The sequence below is a fragment of the Galleria mellonella genome, unplaced genomic scaffold (assembly GCF_026898425.1).
Source record: "Galleria mellonella isolate WM207_F2 unplaced genomic scaffold, CSIRO_AGI_GalMel_v1 utg270, whole genome shotgun sequence".
NCBI classification, from domain to species: Eukaryota; Metazoa; Arthropoda; class Insecta; order Lepidoptera; family Pyralidae; genus Galleria; species Galleria mellonella.
This window is the reverse complement of record NW_026442062.1, coordinates 3063160-3077340: the sequence shown is the minus strand read 5'-3', so window position 1 is coordinate 3077340 and position 14181 is coordinate 3063160. Positions and strand designations below refer to the sequence as shown.

At 36.0% G+C, this 14181-nt stretch overlaps 1 protein-coding gene across 2 annotated transcripts in view; it reads right to left on the bottom strand.

Moving 5' to 3' along the window:
* Positions 1-1476: 1476 nt before the first annotated feature.
* Positions 1477-14181, bottom strand: part of LOC113514212 (attractin-like protein 1) — a 32126-nt gene continuing 19421 nt past the window's right edge. The window contains exons 19-26 of one of the 2 annotated variants that reach the window (XM_052895286.1): positions 12385-12638; positions 11578-11741; positions 10914-11063; positions 9958-10183; positions 8532-8757; positions 7981-8092; positions 7199-7427; positions 1477-6762 (exon numbers count right to left, since the gene is read on the bottom strand). In XM_052895286.1, the coding sequence (XP_052751246.1) occupies positions 7228-7427; positions 7981-8092; positions 8532-8757; positions 9958-10183; positions 10914-11063; positions 11578-11741; positions 12385-12638 (1332 nt within the window). In that variant the 3' untranslated portion in view covers positions 1477-6762; positions 7199-7227. The remainder of the gene's footprint in view (positions 6763-7198; positions 7428-7980; positions 8093-8531; positions 8758-9957; positions 10184-10913; positions 11064-11577; positions 11742-12384; positions 12639-14181) is intronic. The other variant, XM_052895287.1, reaches the window with a different exon arrangement.

The following is a 14181-nucleotide window of genomic DNA, read 5'->3' as shown; positions in this document are numbered from 1 at the left end:
GGTTCTTCTTTCTTCATCGACTGCATCGCTGCTGCTATCGTAGGCATGGCGGCATGTGGGTCAACGTGGCGTGCGTGGTCCCGGTGAAGTGCGTCGCTGCTCGGCTGTGGCGGCGGCGCTCTCGAATCCTCTTCAACGGGTCTCGATGGGACGAACCCCTGACGCTTGCCGGTGACTTCTTCTATCTCTGGTACATGCGGCTCCATCGTGAGTGCCAGCGTGCTTCGATGAACCCAATCCGACGTTCGTTCTCTTCTGACGGTAGCGTCGTCGTCTTCTACTTCCTCGTCGTCCTCTGATTCGGCTTCCAGGGCGGCGACACGTGCGGCGGCCAATTCCACCTCCTTTCGAAGTAGCTCCTCCCGTGCCTTGGCCAGAGCCTTCTTCTTCTGCGAGGCCGTGGTGCGAACCGTGCGTGCCGTGCCGTGCTTCGGTTCCTTCTTCCTTGCTGTCTCCTCTGTCGTTCCTGTGGCTTCGGTAGTCTCCGTGGCTCCTGTGGTCGTCGTATCGCCGGACGTGTTCGTAGTCGATGTGGTGGCGGCGGTAGACGACGTGGCAGCGACAGAAGGCATTCTGACAGCCGCAGACGACGTGGTGGCAGCAACGGACGGCGTGGCAGCGACGGACAGCGTTCCGGCGGCCGTAGTCGACGTGGTGGCGGCGGACGTTGTGGCTTCGGTGACGGCGATTTTTTGTTGCGACGACTTCATGTTTCTCGTAGTCGGCATTTCAGCGATCCGGCTTCAGAATGGTCTTCCTCCAGCGATCCGGCTTCTCGATGTACCAACGGTGTTCCTCCAGCAATCCGGCTTCTCGAAGGACCACGATGAACGGTGTGGACTGCCGTACGGTGAGCGTGGACTGTAGGGGCGTTGGTTCAGGCTGGAGTGAAACACAGCGATTACTATTCTGAAGCCTCCGGTACCGTCTGAAGAGAGTATTTTTTCTTCTTGTCCTATTTCTTCTCGAGTGTAGTGCGTCGCTGCCCGGAAGCGAATGCCGCTCGACGGGAGGCGGCCTATCTTTATACCCGCCCGCTCGCACGATAACGTTTCCAACTCGCGATAGCGATCTGTGCGAGCGGGACGGGGCGAAAATGAACGAGACGCGTGTCTCTTCAGATCGGTACTCTATAGCGTCTATTTATTTATTTTATTTCAATTTACAATTTCTTAATTCTATTTATTGTTACAATTTCTATTCGTAGGTAATAACGACAACACGCAAAGGAATACTTTATTTAACTTACACTATCTTAAATCTATGTAAATCTATATAAAATAACAGAATACAGAAACGATTAACTAGGGACTTAACAACTATAAATTATGATTACATATATACAAATAATGTCGCGAACATATTTAAAGAATTGAAGGTATTGGCACTCTGTTTTCATTGCCTATATTTTTAGGGATTTGGCTTAAGGATAGACATTTTATTGTACAATTTAAAACTAAAAAAATCAATCAAACATTTTTATAATTAAATCATATTAAGATTTTATTAAATAAATTATTTGTGGCGCAATATTTTAGCATTTTTACTTTCATAAAACTTGAGCATATTTTATATATTTACCGATTGAAAATCTCAATAACAAAATTTCAACAATGACAGAAACAATTATTTGTAAATTGTTTTTAAAATACGTTCCGGGTATATGCAATAAGAAATTACAAAATTTTATTCTAATTGTTTAATAACCTTTACAAATAAATCATTTACGAATGTAAAAAAAAAATGATGAGATCATTTAATATTTTTAACAAACTTTATTCTAAATTTGTGATGTTGTGTGTAGTCTGACGTATTTCGTATCTTTATAAAACCTCAAATTTCTTATACAAGGAAGCAATAGGTACACTACTCGTATAAAAACAAACGACTGGAAGTTTTAATGAACGTTGGAATTTGCATCCAGAATATAATTATTTCATTTATCATACCTATCTCTATAAACTCTTGCTTTAATAAAAACAAAAAACTTACTCTTTACAAATACGATGTAGGACTTGAATGCTTCTAAACATTTCATCAAAGAAAGCATTAAAATGTTGGCAGTAAATCTAATTTATTACATTAATACTAAATTTGCTGAGAAAAATATAAAAATGACATATAAAGCTAGTAATGGTTTCTAATATTTCATATTAAATCGAATATGTTCTCAACAAAATAAGTTTATTTCGAATACATGACTATAATACAAATAGTTTAAACTACGTATAGATGTTGTGTCTCAATTTAAGTCTAATTTCCGTCATAATCCATATTTACAAAAAAAAAAGTTTAATCAAATTTGTCCATAAACAAAATAATTTACATTTGCAAGAAACGTGAATGAATTATATTACAAATAGGGTGTGTATAGCGATAAGTTATACAGAAAGACTCCACTCTGACATGCAAATAGGCTTACGCTTTCTCCATATGCTTCTCTCTAGAATACCAATACTTTATTGCATTCGAAAGCTCAAAGTTTGTATAGTTTCCCAACCCATGTTTCCTCTTTAAAAATATTAAGTTTCACTGGTGAAATACTCCCTTGAAAGGATCTACTATTAATTCTACATTATAGCATTCTAACTCGATTTTGATAAAATTTCTATACGATCAATCTGTAAGTATATCCTTTCATCCATCCTATCCAAATAGTCAAACTGACGCAACATTCGCTTTTTGATTTAATGTAGATAAATGTAATGTAACATACAAACTAAATATCTATGGAGACTTTGACTTTTTCTGCGAGTAAAAAAAAAAATATTAATCTTTTGTTGATTATTTCAATTATGCAGATAATATAAATGCACACTGTATAAAACAAAAATCTGTCATTTAAAATTACATTATAAATTAGGCGGATTTCCTTGTTCCTCGATTTCTGGATTCTGACTAAGATTACAAAATAATTATTGATATGACACAACATCTATCAACTAAATGCATACATACAAAAGGAATCTTTTATACACCATTTACACATCAGTCGTAAGAAAAATACAATAGTCTTGTCAAAGCCACTATTTACATCTAATATTACGTGTAATAGTGATTTTTACGTACACATTATATACTATTAATAAAGTTTTGTGATGATGGAAGTTACATCGTTGTTATACAGTACTAAGGTATAAAGTGACACTGACAATTCGACGGTTAACCGCCAATATAGCTAAAATTCAACATCTTAATTCTAAATTCATTACAAATATGATGAAATTAGAAAGTAAATTAGTTGATTTTAAGATAAAATCTCAATACATATATTGAAGCCAAAATTAGATAGATAGAAAGAAAACTTAATATAGATAAACAATTACAAGAAATAATCACAATGAGAAAACAAACCTTCGATCGAAAAGCGATCTCTTCCAGGCAACCTTTGGATGGAGAGGAGTAATTATAAACAATTTGATCAGAGTACGAATTATTATTTTATGTAACTTTTTAAAGATTGTAAGTAAGAAAAAGTTTTTACAACTATTTTATAAATGCCAGTTAGGAAGTATCGGTGGTTAACCGTCGAATTCTGAGTTGCGTAATACAATCATTATTACTACTTAGTATTTGATCGACTATTAATAATGATCACTTCCTCAGTATAATAATAATAAATGTAAATATATTTACTTAACGCGAATAAAGTTTTTACCAGACGTAGATCCGAGTATGTTTTTTAATTCTAAGTATTTTACGAATAATATTTTCAGCCAATTACTCATTCGAATTTAGTTATTTTTTGTAATATATTTTAAGCAGGTTATGTAGAAATACAATATAATAGTATAAACTAAATCCAAAATGTTTATTTAAAATCGATTACTGAAACGCTATTCGCTATTTTTAATACAACCCAGTTTAATAAAATAAAAAAAAAAAAAACTTAATAAACTATAGCCGTCGGTGTCATAATAAGTGTGAAAATAAACCTTATTACAAAGCTATACAATTCTTAAAAATTCATATATATTTTACAGTTCATAACAGATATAAAATAACAGTTTTCCTATACTTTTTACTCAAAATTACGAAAATTATTGCGTTAAATAAAAATAAAACAGTAGTGTAGATATTTATTCTATATGTAATAAGTTAAAAATATCTATTCGATTGTGATGTATAAAACTTTCCAATGGCGGATCTCAAATATGAAATAGTGTCAATACTTTAAACTAGTTTAACATAATCGCATGACGCTCGATGACTAGTGCACTACATATATCACGAACGATATCCTGTACATGTGATGTATTTCAGCCTATAGGAAATGATCAATACTATTACTCATTACATTATCTTAACGTTTAGTATAAAAATTGCAAAATTCACTTTTACAAGCAAACGTAGAAAACGTACACGTTTTCAATTTTTTTTTTTTATATTTGGAAATTTTGTAAACAATCTTTGCTTGTCTTTTATTGAAACAACAGAATTATAAATGAAGAAACGATTAAAATAAAAAGTTTTTTTTTTTTTTTAATTGACTATGTATACCGCACATTATTTCTTTTTATATATATTTATACGACCAAATTCAATATATAAAGACATCCTAAGATTATTCACTAAATGTGCCAAGTATAAAAAAGAGAATATAAACTTCTTAAGCTAGTATAAAAATAAATAAGACAACCTATATTAAAATTAAAAAAAACAAACTAAATCGGACTTTATTACGAATGCCCATATATGTTACTCGACTGCAAAATACTAGCTGCCTAAGATTTCTAAGTGAATGTGCATATAACAGTATTATACATATAACTATTTGGCAACTTCGTAACCGGAAGTTTATGATTTTATAAAATCTAATAACTACTAAATAATATGTGATATTTTAACTCCACTATTCAAGGAACACATTTAAATAAAAAAAAATCTAGTAGGTACATTTAACTGTGTTTATATTAATGATGGCAATATTAAATTCTTGAATGCAGTATTATCAGTTGAGTACTCGTAAATACTTATACGGAGTAGTTTGTACAGCCAATGGACAATGTCACAATATAAAATATGTATTATCTGGAACAAATCCGACACGATTAGCGCACTTTTACTAAAATTGTCTACATGCTGAAACTTAAACTCTATGCATATTAGTGATGTGACCTCACTAAAATGTATACTACAAAATATCAATGTTTTACAAAACCATAGACAAATTTAAATATTAATGATGATCGTATTTATATATTTCTATGGTTCCATAGTTGCTACTTTGGTTCAGCTAAAAACAGCATTTTAGACAGTGTCTTCGAATAGGTATGTCGCCAAAAAAAGAATTTTTTAACTTGTTTTTATAGAATAATGCATGCTTGGTTTTACATACATTTACATTAAAGGTACTGACTGACAGCATCAAATGTCCATATTAAGTTTTTGACGAATTTTTTGTACCATATGCTTATACTTTGCGTTACATTCAACCAATTCTGACTGTTATTATGTTCACTAAATTAAAACGTCAAAGTAATGGAGTGTCTTAAGAATACGATTTTTAGGAAATTTAAAAATCTGTATTTTGTTCATCGACTTTTAATACTGACTGTACATGCGACAGTATATCTGTAAAACTCCTTTTTAAAACATTACTATCAAGCTTCTATATAAAACCAATAGAGTGATGACAGATTTACTTCTCTCTATCTTATTTTGGAAGTATTTGTGATACATTGGTAGTTTTATTCGATATGTCGTATTACCCACAGTACTTAGCATGTGTTTTCGATATCTTAATATCTATAGCACTGCACTAGTATTGCTATTTGTTTTGTAACAATATTTAACGTAGTGAATTCTGTAAATTCACGGGAGACGCGCTGATTAATATTTCATAAATGTACCAAATATATGCAATTTCTATGTTACCGTCTTATGTACATCGCAAACAGAAAAATAACTATCTTTGTCATATTCTGGATAATGGTATTGAATCTACTGATATTTTTTTTCTGATTAGTGCACGACTGCACTATTTGATAATTCAGGAAGATCACGATTTGCGGTTCCAACCTATTTTTCGCCATAAAAATAACACTTATAAAAGTTGACATTGACTTTTCCCACATGTATACTTACTAGTAATAAGAGGCGAATTCGAGTCATACCGAAAATCCCTTTTTTTTTTTGTTATTTGGAATCCCTGCGTACAGGATTAATTGCTTTCATATACGCAATAATAAAGATCACTTTGTGAATTATACTGCACTTAGATAGATACCTAAATTAAATTTGCGTAAGATTTAATTGAACGTGGTCAAAAATGGAATGAGGTAAAAATAAAGAATTTATAGACCAATAATAAACTTTACCGTAATATAAATACACTCATTATCAAAGATCAACCACGTTCACTAAAATCCCTATCAGACTGTTAAGTCCGCGGTCTTAAAATGTTCTCACTTAACATTTTTGGACATTTCGAATGATATAAGATTAAATAATAACCGTCTAGATACATATAAATATAATAAATACCATTAAGTTAAAAGAGAAATTATATAAGTAAATAAATAATATTAAAAAGAAAGTTGCGAAATAAAATTGTTGTAGAAATATATTAAATTACTATGTGAAGGTACTGTTTAATCTTATTTCATCAGGCTTTGATATAAGATCTATTTTTATTTAACCTTCCGGTTGCACAAAAATAATGAGTATTATCTTCCAAACGTTACGGTTTGAGCAATGCACTAAAATGTATCATATATACAGCACCTAACTATACGTACTTATATACATTGGTGTTTTTATCTGAAACAAGAAAATATTATGTAAGATAACAGTCGGAGTCAATGTTCAAATGACATTTCCCTAAAACTACAATCAATCAAGTCGATTATTTATAGACATGAATGCTGTGTTGCGACCAGTCGACAAATTAAAGGTATTAATAATTGACCAATCAAAGGTGACTCGGAAATATATGGAACCTGGGCCCAGCAAATATACATTGTATATTAAAAAAGTAAATGCCATTTTTTCATTGAACGTAACGGTTTAGGTTGTAGGGTATGGGATAAATAATCTTTCTAGAAACCACTGTACTACATTCCAGACGTATTCATTACGATGGGCTAATTGACTTGCCTTTTTATTTTTGCCTATCATTCCTCACTGGTACCCCGCCAACCAATACCGTTAAAACAGGCAGGGTTATAATTCCATTATCATCCATTAACAAACGTACCTGTGCAGCGGTGGTAGTGTAGCTGGCCGTCAGTGGTGCCGCGGCCGTTTGGCGGGCGCGGGCGGCGCGTGGTGGTGACCGAGGGTGACAAGCGCGGACGCCACGGCCAGCCCGCCCAGCGGCGGCGCGCGGCCCGTGCCGCCGGTCGGCAGCCGCACTAGCAGCGACAACACCGCCGCCCGACCGCCGCGGCACGGCTCTAGTGCAACCGGGGCTGGTACTCCGCACCCTGGCGGACAATGGACTGATGTTAACTCCATGTAGGTGATTTACACGTAATCGAATTCGGATAAAAACGAAATCACTTTGTTATTATAATAGAGAATTGCACTAATTTTAGTTAGTTATGAAATGTTTAAAAATGAAAGTTTTGTGTTTCTAGTTAGTATACGATTGATTTCAAGTGTTTGCAAAAATTACCTTAGTTTATATTTAACATCTATACAATATGATTTAGATTTGATTCCAATTTAATTGTATCGAACCACACCGCAGCTCATAATTAAAAAGAAATCATTTTTTAAAGCTATCTTTTTGTATCGGTTATATCTATTGCTACTTAAACATTTTTAACAGTGGAGAAATTATGACACTGTGATCTCTAATTGCTAATTTATACGTAATTAGCCTGCGAGAGTGATTTTGAGTCAACTTAATTGAATTCGAATAGGTACCACCATAATTATGATTTATTTCAAATATTAAGCTGAATTTAATAAAGAATTCATATTAAACTCATAATATTAACGGATTAGTACATTGTTAAGGATAACAAATCTTACCTCCCCCCATCCAGCCCCGCTCCATTTCAACACAAACTTGGCTGAATGGTCGCGACGCCATTTGTTCCATCTCTACGAATAACCGCTGTCTTCTTCTATACAGGTCATATTTCTGTCGAAAAAACGCCATACATCCAATTTAATTAAACTATATGTACCGACGAGTTATGAATCTGGATAAAGCGAGTTGTTAGACCTTTAGAGACTCGACTCTTTCTGTCTACTCCGTAAATTGGTATAAGGATAGATAAACTTTCGAATGGCATGGTCGCTTTGATCTAAAGAGCCAATATACTCTCATGATATATATGTATAAACAAGTATATTTATATGGACAGTCAGCTTATTTGCCATTCTAAGTTGAATACTTATTAAATACAGAGATAAACTCTTCGTACACCGAAAATACGACACATGGCATGCCTTTTACTAAGACTAATTGTATAGGATTTTAAATGCCCAATCTAAATCTTATATCAATGCCTGAGATTCATTAAACCGTAATTAAATTGCAAGTTCGTCCATCATTCTCCATACAATATACTAGTTACCTGTTTAATTTTCCACAAAGCCGCCGCCACCAGTAGCAGCAATAGGAAACACGACGAGAACGTGATGAAGAACTGCTGCAGATTGAGCTTCGGGTATTGCGAGAACGATATCTGTATCCACAGCGGCGGTCGGAAATCGTACACGTACACGAAGAACGTGGTGAGCGTGACGTTGTCCTCCACGCCGAACGAATGCTCCGACTTCGCGAACCTGTAATGGAACGCTCTGTGCGTTGTTATGTTGAATTTTTTATATAGTGTTACAAATAAACTATTAGGCCACAGTTAGGATACTTTTGGTCGCGTGCTGACAACTCAAACCATGTACTGAGTATGGTGCGTCCTATAACATGCATTGCGGCGTGCCTAAATCAGTGGATGACAGAGTAGACGACGGGTGCCAACGTTTCGTGGTGCCATGTCGACGTAATGACCGCATAGTATGACTGAGAGTAGCAATTGAACCTGGAGTTTCGTCGCGGTTGAACAAGCACCAAAGGTCGGCCTAACATGATGCTAGCCCTTAATATTTTTAATGTATAATGAATGAATAAATGAATGAAAAACTCTTTATTGTCACCGTCTAATAATGATACAACACATATTAACTGTTTTTTTTAAGTACATTTATATAGGAAGTTGATAGTTGATATAGGCAGCCGGTAGTAAAACTATAAACCAAATCTTCTTGTAATATGAATAAAAAACATATTACGCCAACCGCAAATAAATTGGGATAAAGGTGGGAAGATGATGATGATATATAGGAAGTTAATTCAGTTAGTTTTGCTGAAAACTATAGTGGCGACGGATTCGTAATACTAAAGTCCGGAATGTAGAATGCGGGGTACAGAGTGAATGCACGTAAACATTTATATTTGGATGTTAAAGCAATTAATTTTACTGAAAAGCATTGGCTCGGCGAACCCGTGATATCATGCGGAAAAAGTAGATTGTTACGTAGAATAAATTGTTGTACCACAGGTCATATGTTAGAAGTTTGCTAAAAGTAGACATGATCTTTATATTAAAATCCAAATGTATTATAATGTGGCATACTGAGTGAAATGGCATACTGGAATTTGATATATTACAAGTAACTAAAGAAATAAATATATAGTTGAACATATAACCTCCTTCTTTTTTTAAGTTGTTTAAAAATATTATGCGTGGTAGGTACTCCTTATTAAGCGTATTGAACGCACAAGTGGTAAGGTAGGACGCTTGTGAGACTTGACTACAATAGTAAGGTGAGAAAAAAGAAATGTTTATGCAAATAAATGATTTATTGAAGGAAAAAGTACGTGCCTATCCATTCTAATACGAACATTGGTAAGTACGTCGCTCGCAGATGTGTCGGGTACTATGTTCGAGAGATACATACAGTTTTAAAACGTTGGAATTTAGAGTGGACGGACATACTCACTTGTACCGGAAGTTGGTGCAGTTGACGTCACTGAAGAGCGTACGTTCAGCGGGCTCGCTGCGCGTGCGTACGGTAAGGTTCATGCGAGCGTGCGCTGAGCACGTGATGCTGAAATCCGCGTCTACGTCCGGTTTCACCGGCGCGTTTCTGAAGTTAATCGCCGACAGGTGGCGATCTTCTTTCTTTGATAAGTTAAATGTAAACTGGTAATCCACTGCTAAGTCATCTGTAAAACGATTGTTACTATAGTAACTTAAAAATAATTATAAAAATATAATTATGTGACAAAAACAATATGGCAACATCACGGAAATTCTCTCTATTGTATTACCAAAGTTAATTAATAATTAGGGAACACATTGCGATATATACTTTTAGTCCATATGTTTACACAAAAAAAAATAGAGTACAATAGTACTCTATTTTTAACAACTCTAGGAAGTAATAACTTCCTTTTGAAATTATTTATAATTTTTTTTTTTTAATATAAAAGACTGTTAACAGTTTCGTAAGCATACATTATATTTTAATTTAATACTAACGGTTTATCTTTTGACAGCGGGCCGAATCACGCAATCAGACTCGTGTTCGCGTCACTGTCACTCATGACTAAGAGTCACGAATTAATTACGAAACTAGTCGAGCTTTTTCGATCTAATTACACGTAAATTAAACTGGTAGTTATTAAATTAAAATATAAAAAAGTATGTTAACATCTCATTTCCCCTGTAATAAATCATGTATCATACAAGTATAAAACATGAATAAATGCATGAAAACTCTTTATTGTTCCCTTCCAACAATAATGAAACAATTTTTGTTTGTATAATGTCACACGTATGTGTATGTGTGTAACGCATATCTCTGACATATGTTTTGCGACATGTGTTTTAGAGGAAGCGGGAGAATCATAGATTTTGTACATCAATGGGGATAACACCATAAACAATACGTACAGTAACAGGCGCCCTTATTATACAAGTCGGCGTGGTAGTGGTTGGTGTTGTCGCATTTGTCGCAGCGGTCGCCCGCGAGCCCCTTCGTGCTGCAGTAACAGCGACCAGTGTCGGGCGCACACGCCACCGCTTGAGCGTTGCACTCGCACGCTAATATATAACATGAAGAAATTTAAATTTCATTTTGATGACTTAAAGCACTAATTCAGACATGAAAAATCTTATAATACAGTAACATTAATCAACTGATCAAACCATTTGTTATTCGTGATAGCTTTTAGTTAGAAAAAAAAAAATCTTATATATGTCCATCTGTGTATTAAATATATTAAAGTTGAGTATTAATTTAAAAACCTACATATTTATAACATTTATTACTAGCCGTAATCGTAGGCGTCACCTATTAATTAGTTCATCAGTGTACCAAATTTAATTGTTAAAATCCGTTCAGGTATTTGGGATTAGTAAACGTCTAACATCTTTAAATCAACTTTATCATTTTTAATATTGGTAAATTTATATTATTAAACAATATTAATAAGTTCATATATATATATATATATATATATATATATATATATATATATATATATATATATATATATATATATATATATATATATATTAATAGAATTTACAACATTATATGAAGAATGCTACTTACGTTGACAGACGCCGCCATTGAGCGGGTTTCCCCAATGTCCGGGCGCGCAAGACTCGCAGTGGTCGCCGACCGCGCGGCCGCTACATGGCTGCATGCAGCGCGAAGCCGCGTCACAAATCGAGTGCCCGTTACACTGACACGCTGGACACCGTGTGAAGTGCCATCTGTTGAATAAAATGTATTTAAGGTTAAATTATAGAGGATACTTACAAGTAAGAGGTGATTAAGGGTACTTAATGGTTTAGGGATGGGCAACTACTGGGACAATCCCCCCCCCTATGAGCAGTATTGAACAGTTAACTGCTGTTGGGATAGGATAAAGACAATTTAAAAATGGTCTACATAATCACGCTGGTGTGTCGTTAATATAAAATATTAATCGCATGATGAATACCAATAAAAACAAAAATTGTCAGTGAAGATACAACAAAAGTAAAAACTTGAAAAATTACGTGCATTTTTTTCTGCCATATTTTGTGCATACACAATATATGACAGATTATTATATACAAAGGTGTGGGTTACTGGAAGGGTAAGAGTATCGCGAGTTGAATACGGGCCTATAGTATGCGCGGAGCAGTAATGGAGACTGAGAATCCCATAGCAACCAGGTCGACCTCCTCGCGGTTCCCCCTGGAAACTATCATGATTAATTCCAGATGAATTCATCATAATTGGCTAACTGGCCTGTTTTCATCCTCATCGATCACCCTTCACTGGTGCCCCGCCAGCGTATCCCGTTAGCGCAGGCGGGGTTACCATTCCATTTTCATTCAATAAAAAAAAAAGTATGCGCGTAGCAGGTACCTGTGCTGTGCGCAGACGCGCGGCGCGTGCGGACGCCTCGCGCCGCCGGGCAGGCAGGCGCCGCGGCCGCCGCCCGCGCCGTCGTCGCACCAGCCGCACGCCGGCTCGGCGCGGCACGCGGCGCACGACACGTGCGCGCCGCACCCCGCGCCCGCCGCCGCGCCCGCCGCCGCGCCCGCGCCGCACGACGCCGCGCCGCCGCTCGTCGACCACGCGCGGCACCCGCCCAGCGGGAACGACGCGCCGTACGCGTTCTGCACACGTTACCATTTACTTACATATATATAGATCATAATAAGGTGCTTAAGACGAACTATTACCGAAAGCACATTCTGAAGGATGGCACTGAGGACATCTGTCGGGCATGTCGCCATCCCGGTGAGTCACTCAGACATGTGCTTTCGGGTTGTTCAGCTCTTGCCAACACTGAGTACTTGCACAGACACAACAAAGTAGCCAAAATACTCCATCAAGAGCTAGCTCTGAAGTACGGCCTCGCGAATGAGAGGTTGCCATACTATGAGTACGAACCCCAGCCGGTCCTCGAAAGCGACAGCGTCAGGCTCTACTGGAACCGATCCATCATCACGGACAGGACCGTTCTTGCGAACAAACCTGATATCGTGGTGATGTGTCGGGCACTCTCGAGGGTGTTTTTGGTGGATGTCACCATACCGTATGACGAGAACCTCGTGAAAGCCGAAACTGAGAAAAAGAGAAAATATCTCGACCTGGCTCACGAGATGACCGTGTGGGGGGTGACATCCACCGAAATCATTCCAATCATTATGTCGGTGAACGGTCTTATCCCAACCAGTCTGGAACAACATCTCAGACAGTTGGAATTCCGAGGCGGCTCACTTCCGGGAAAGATGCAGAAAGCGATGCTCTTAGATTCTGTACGCCGGTTTCTCTTCCTGGGGCCCTGAACCCCGGCCGACTGTGCTTCTGCCGGGGGTTAGTCGCCATCTCCTCTTTTTAAGAGGGGAGATGAGAATTTTTGTAAAATTTAAAAAATAATAACAATAGTAATTAAATTTATTGCCATTCTTCACAGAAATTATAATCTACATATATTTATTAATCAATATGTTGTGCAGTTTCGTATGCGCCTGGCAATAGGTACAAACTCAGTTTTTGCCGGACTGATGTTTGTTCAGCGCTGATTTTCAATTTGCACCTACACGGGGCAGCATCGAGTCTCAAAAACGACTCGACTTTACTTACTTTACTCAGCTAATTGTCGAATTAGCTGATTCAATTTTTTTTAATTAATGTCCTATATAGTTGCACGTAAAATGTATCTTGACATATTATTTAATAAATAAAATAAGTGTTTACATATTAAAAAGATAAAGAAATTATAAGACAAAATAAATACAAAAGTTATAAAGAAAATACTAATAACTATTTATCACACAGAATTGTATGAAAAAGTTGATCCACTTTTGTCGAAGCATATGTATGGAGACACTCTGTCTATATAATCTAAGACTATTTATTACACTGGCTCACTCGACAGCCGGCGTCCCCTCAAACGTTTGTTTGTCAAATTCTGGCATTGATTATGTTTGATATCAATGTTTGATTGAAACATTTCAATTGGCAGCTAGGAACAGTTTTTGTGAGAAAATGGAAAATGAATTTTTTACGTTTTTCTGGAAAATTCTTTCTTTTTCTTTTTCTCTTCATAAAAACCTTTTTAGAAGTTTTGGTCCAGCCATTTTCAAGCTTTGTGGTCAATAACAAAGACAATTCATTTTTATGTATATAATTTTTTTCTTGCATACAAAGTTT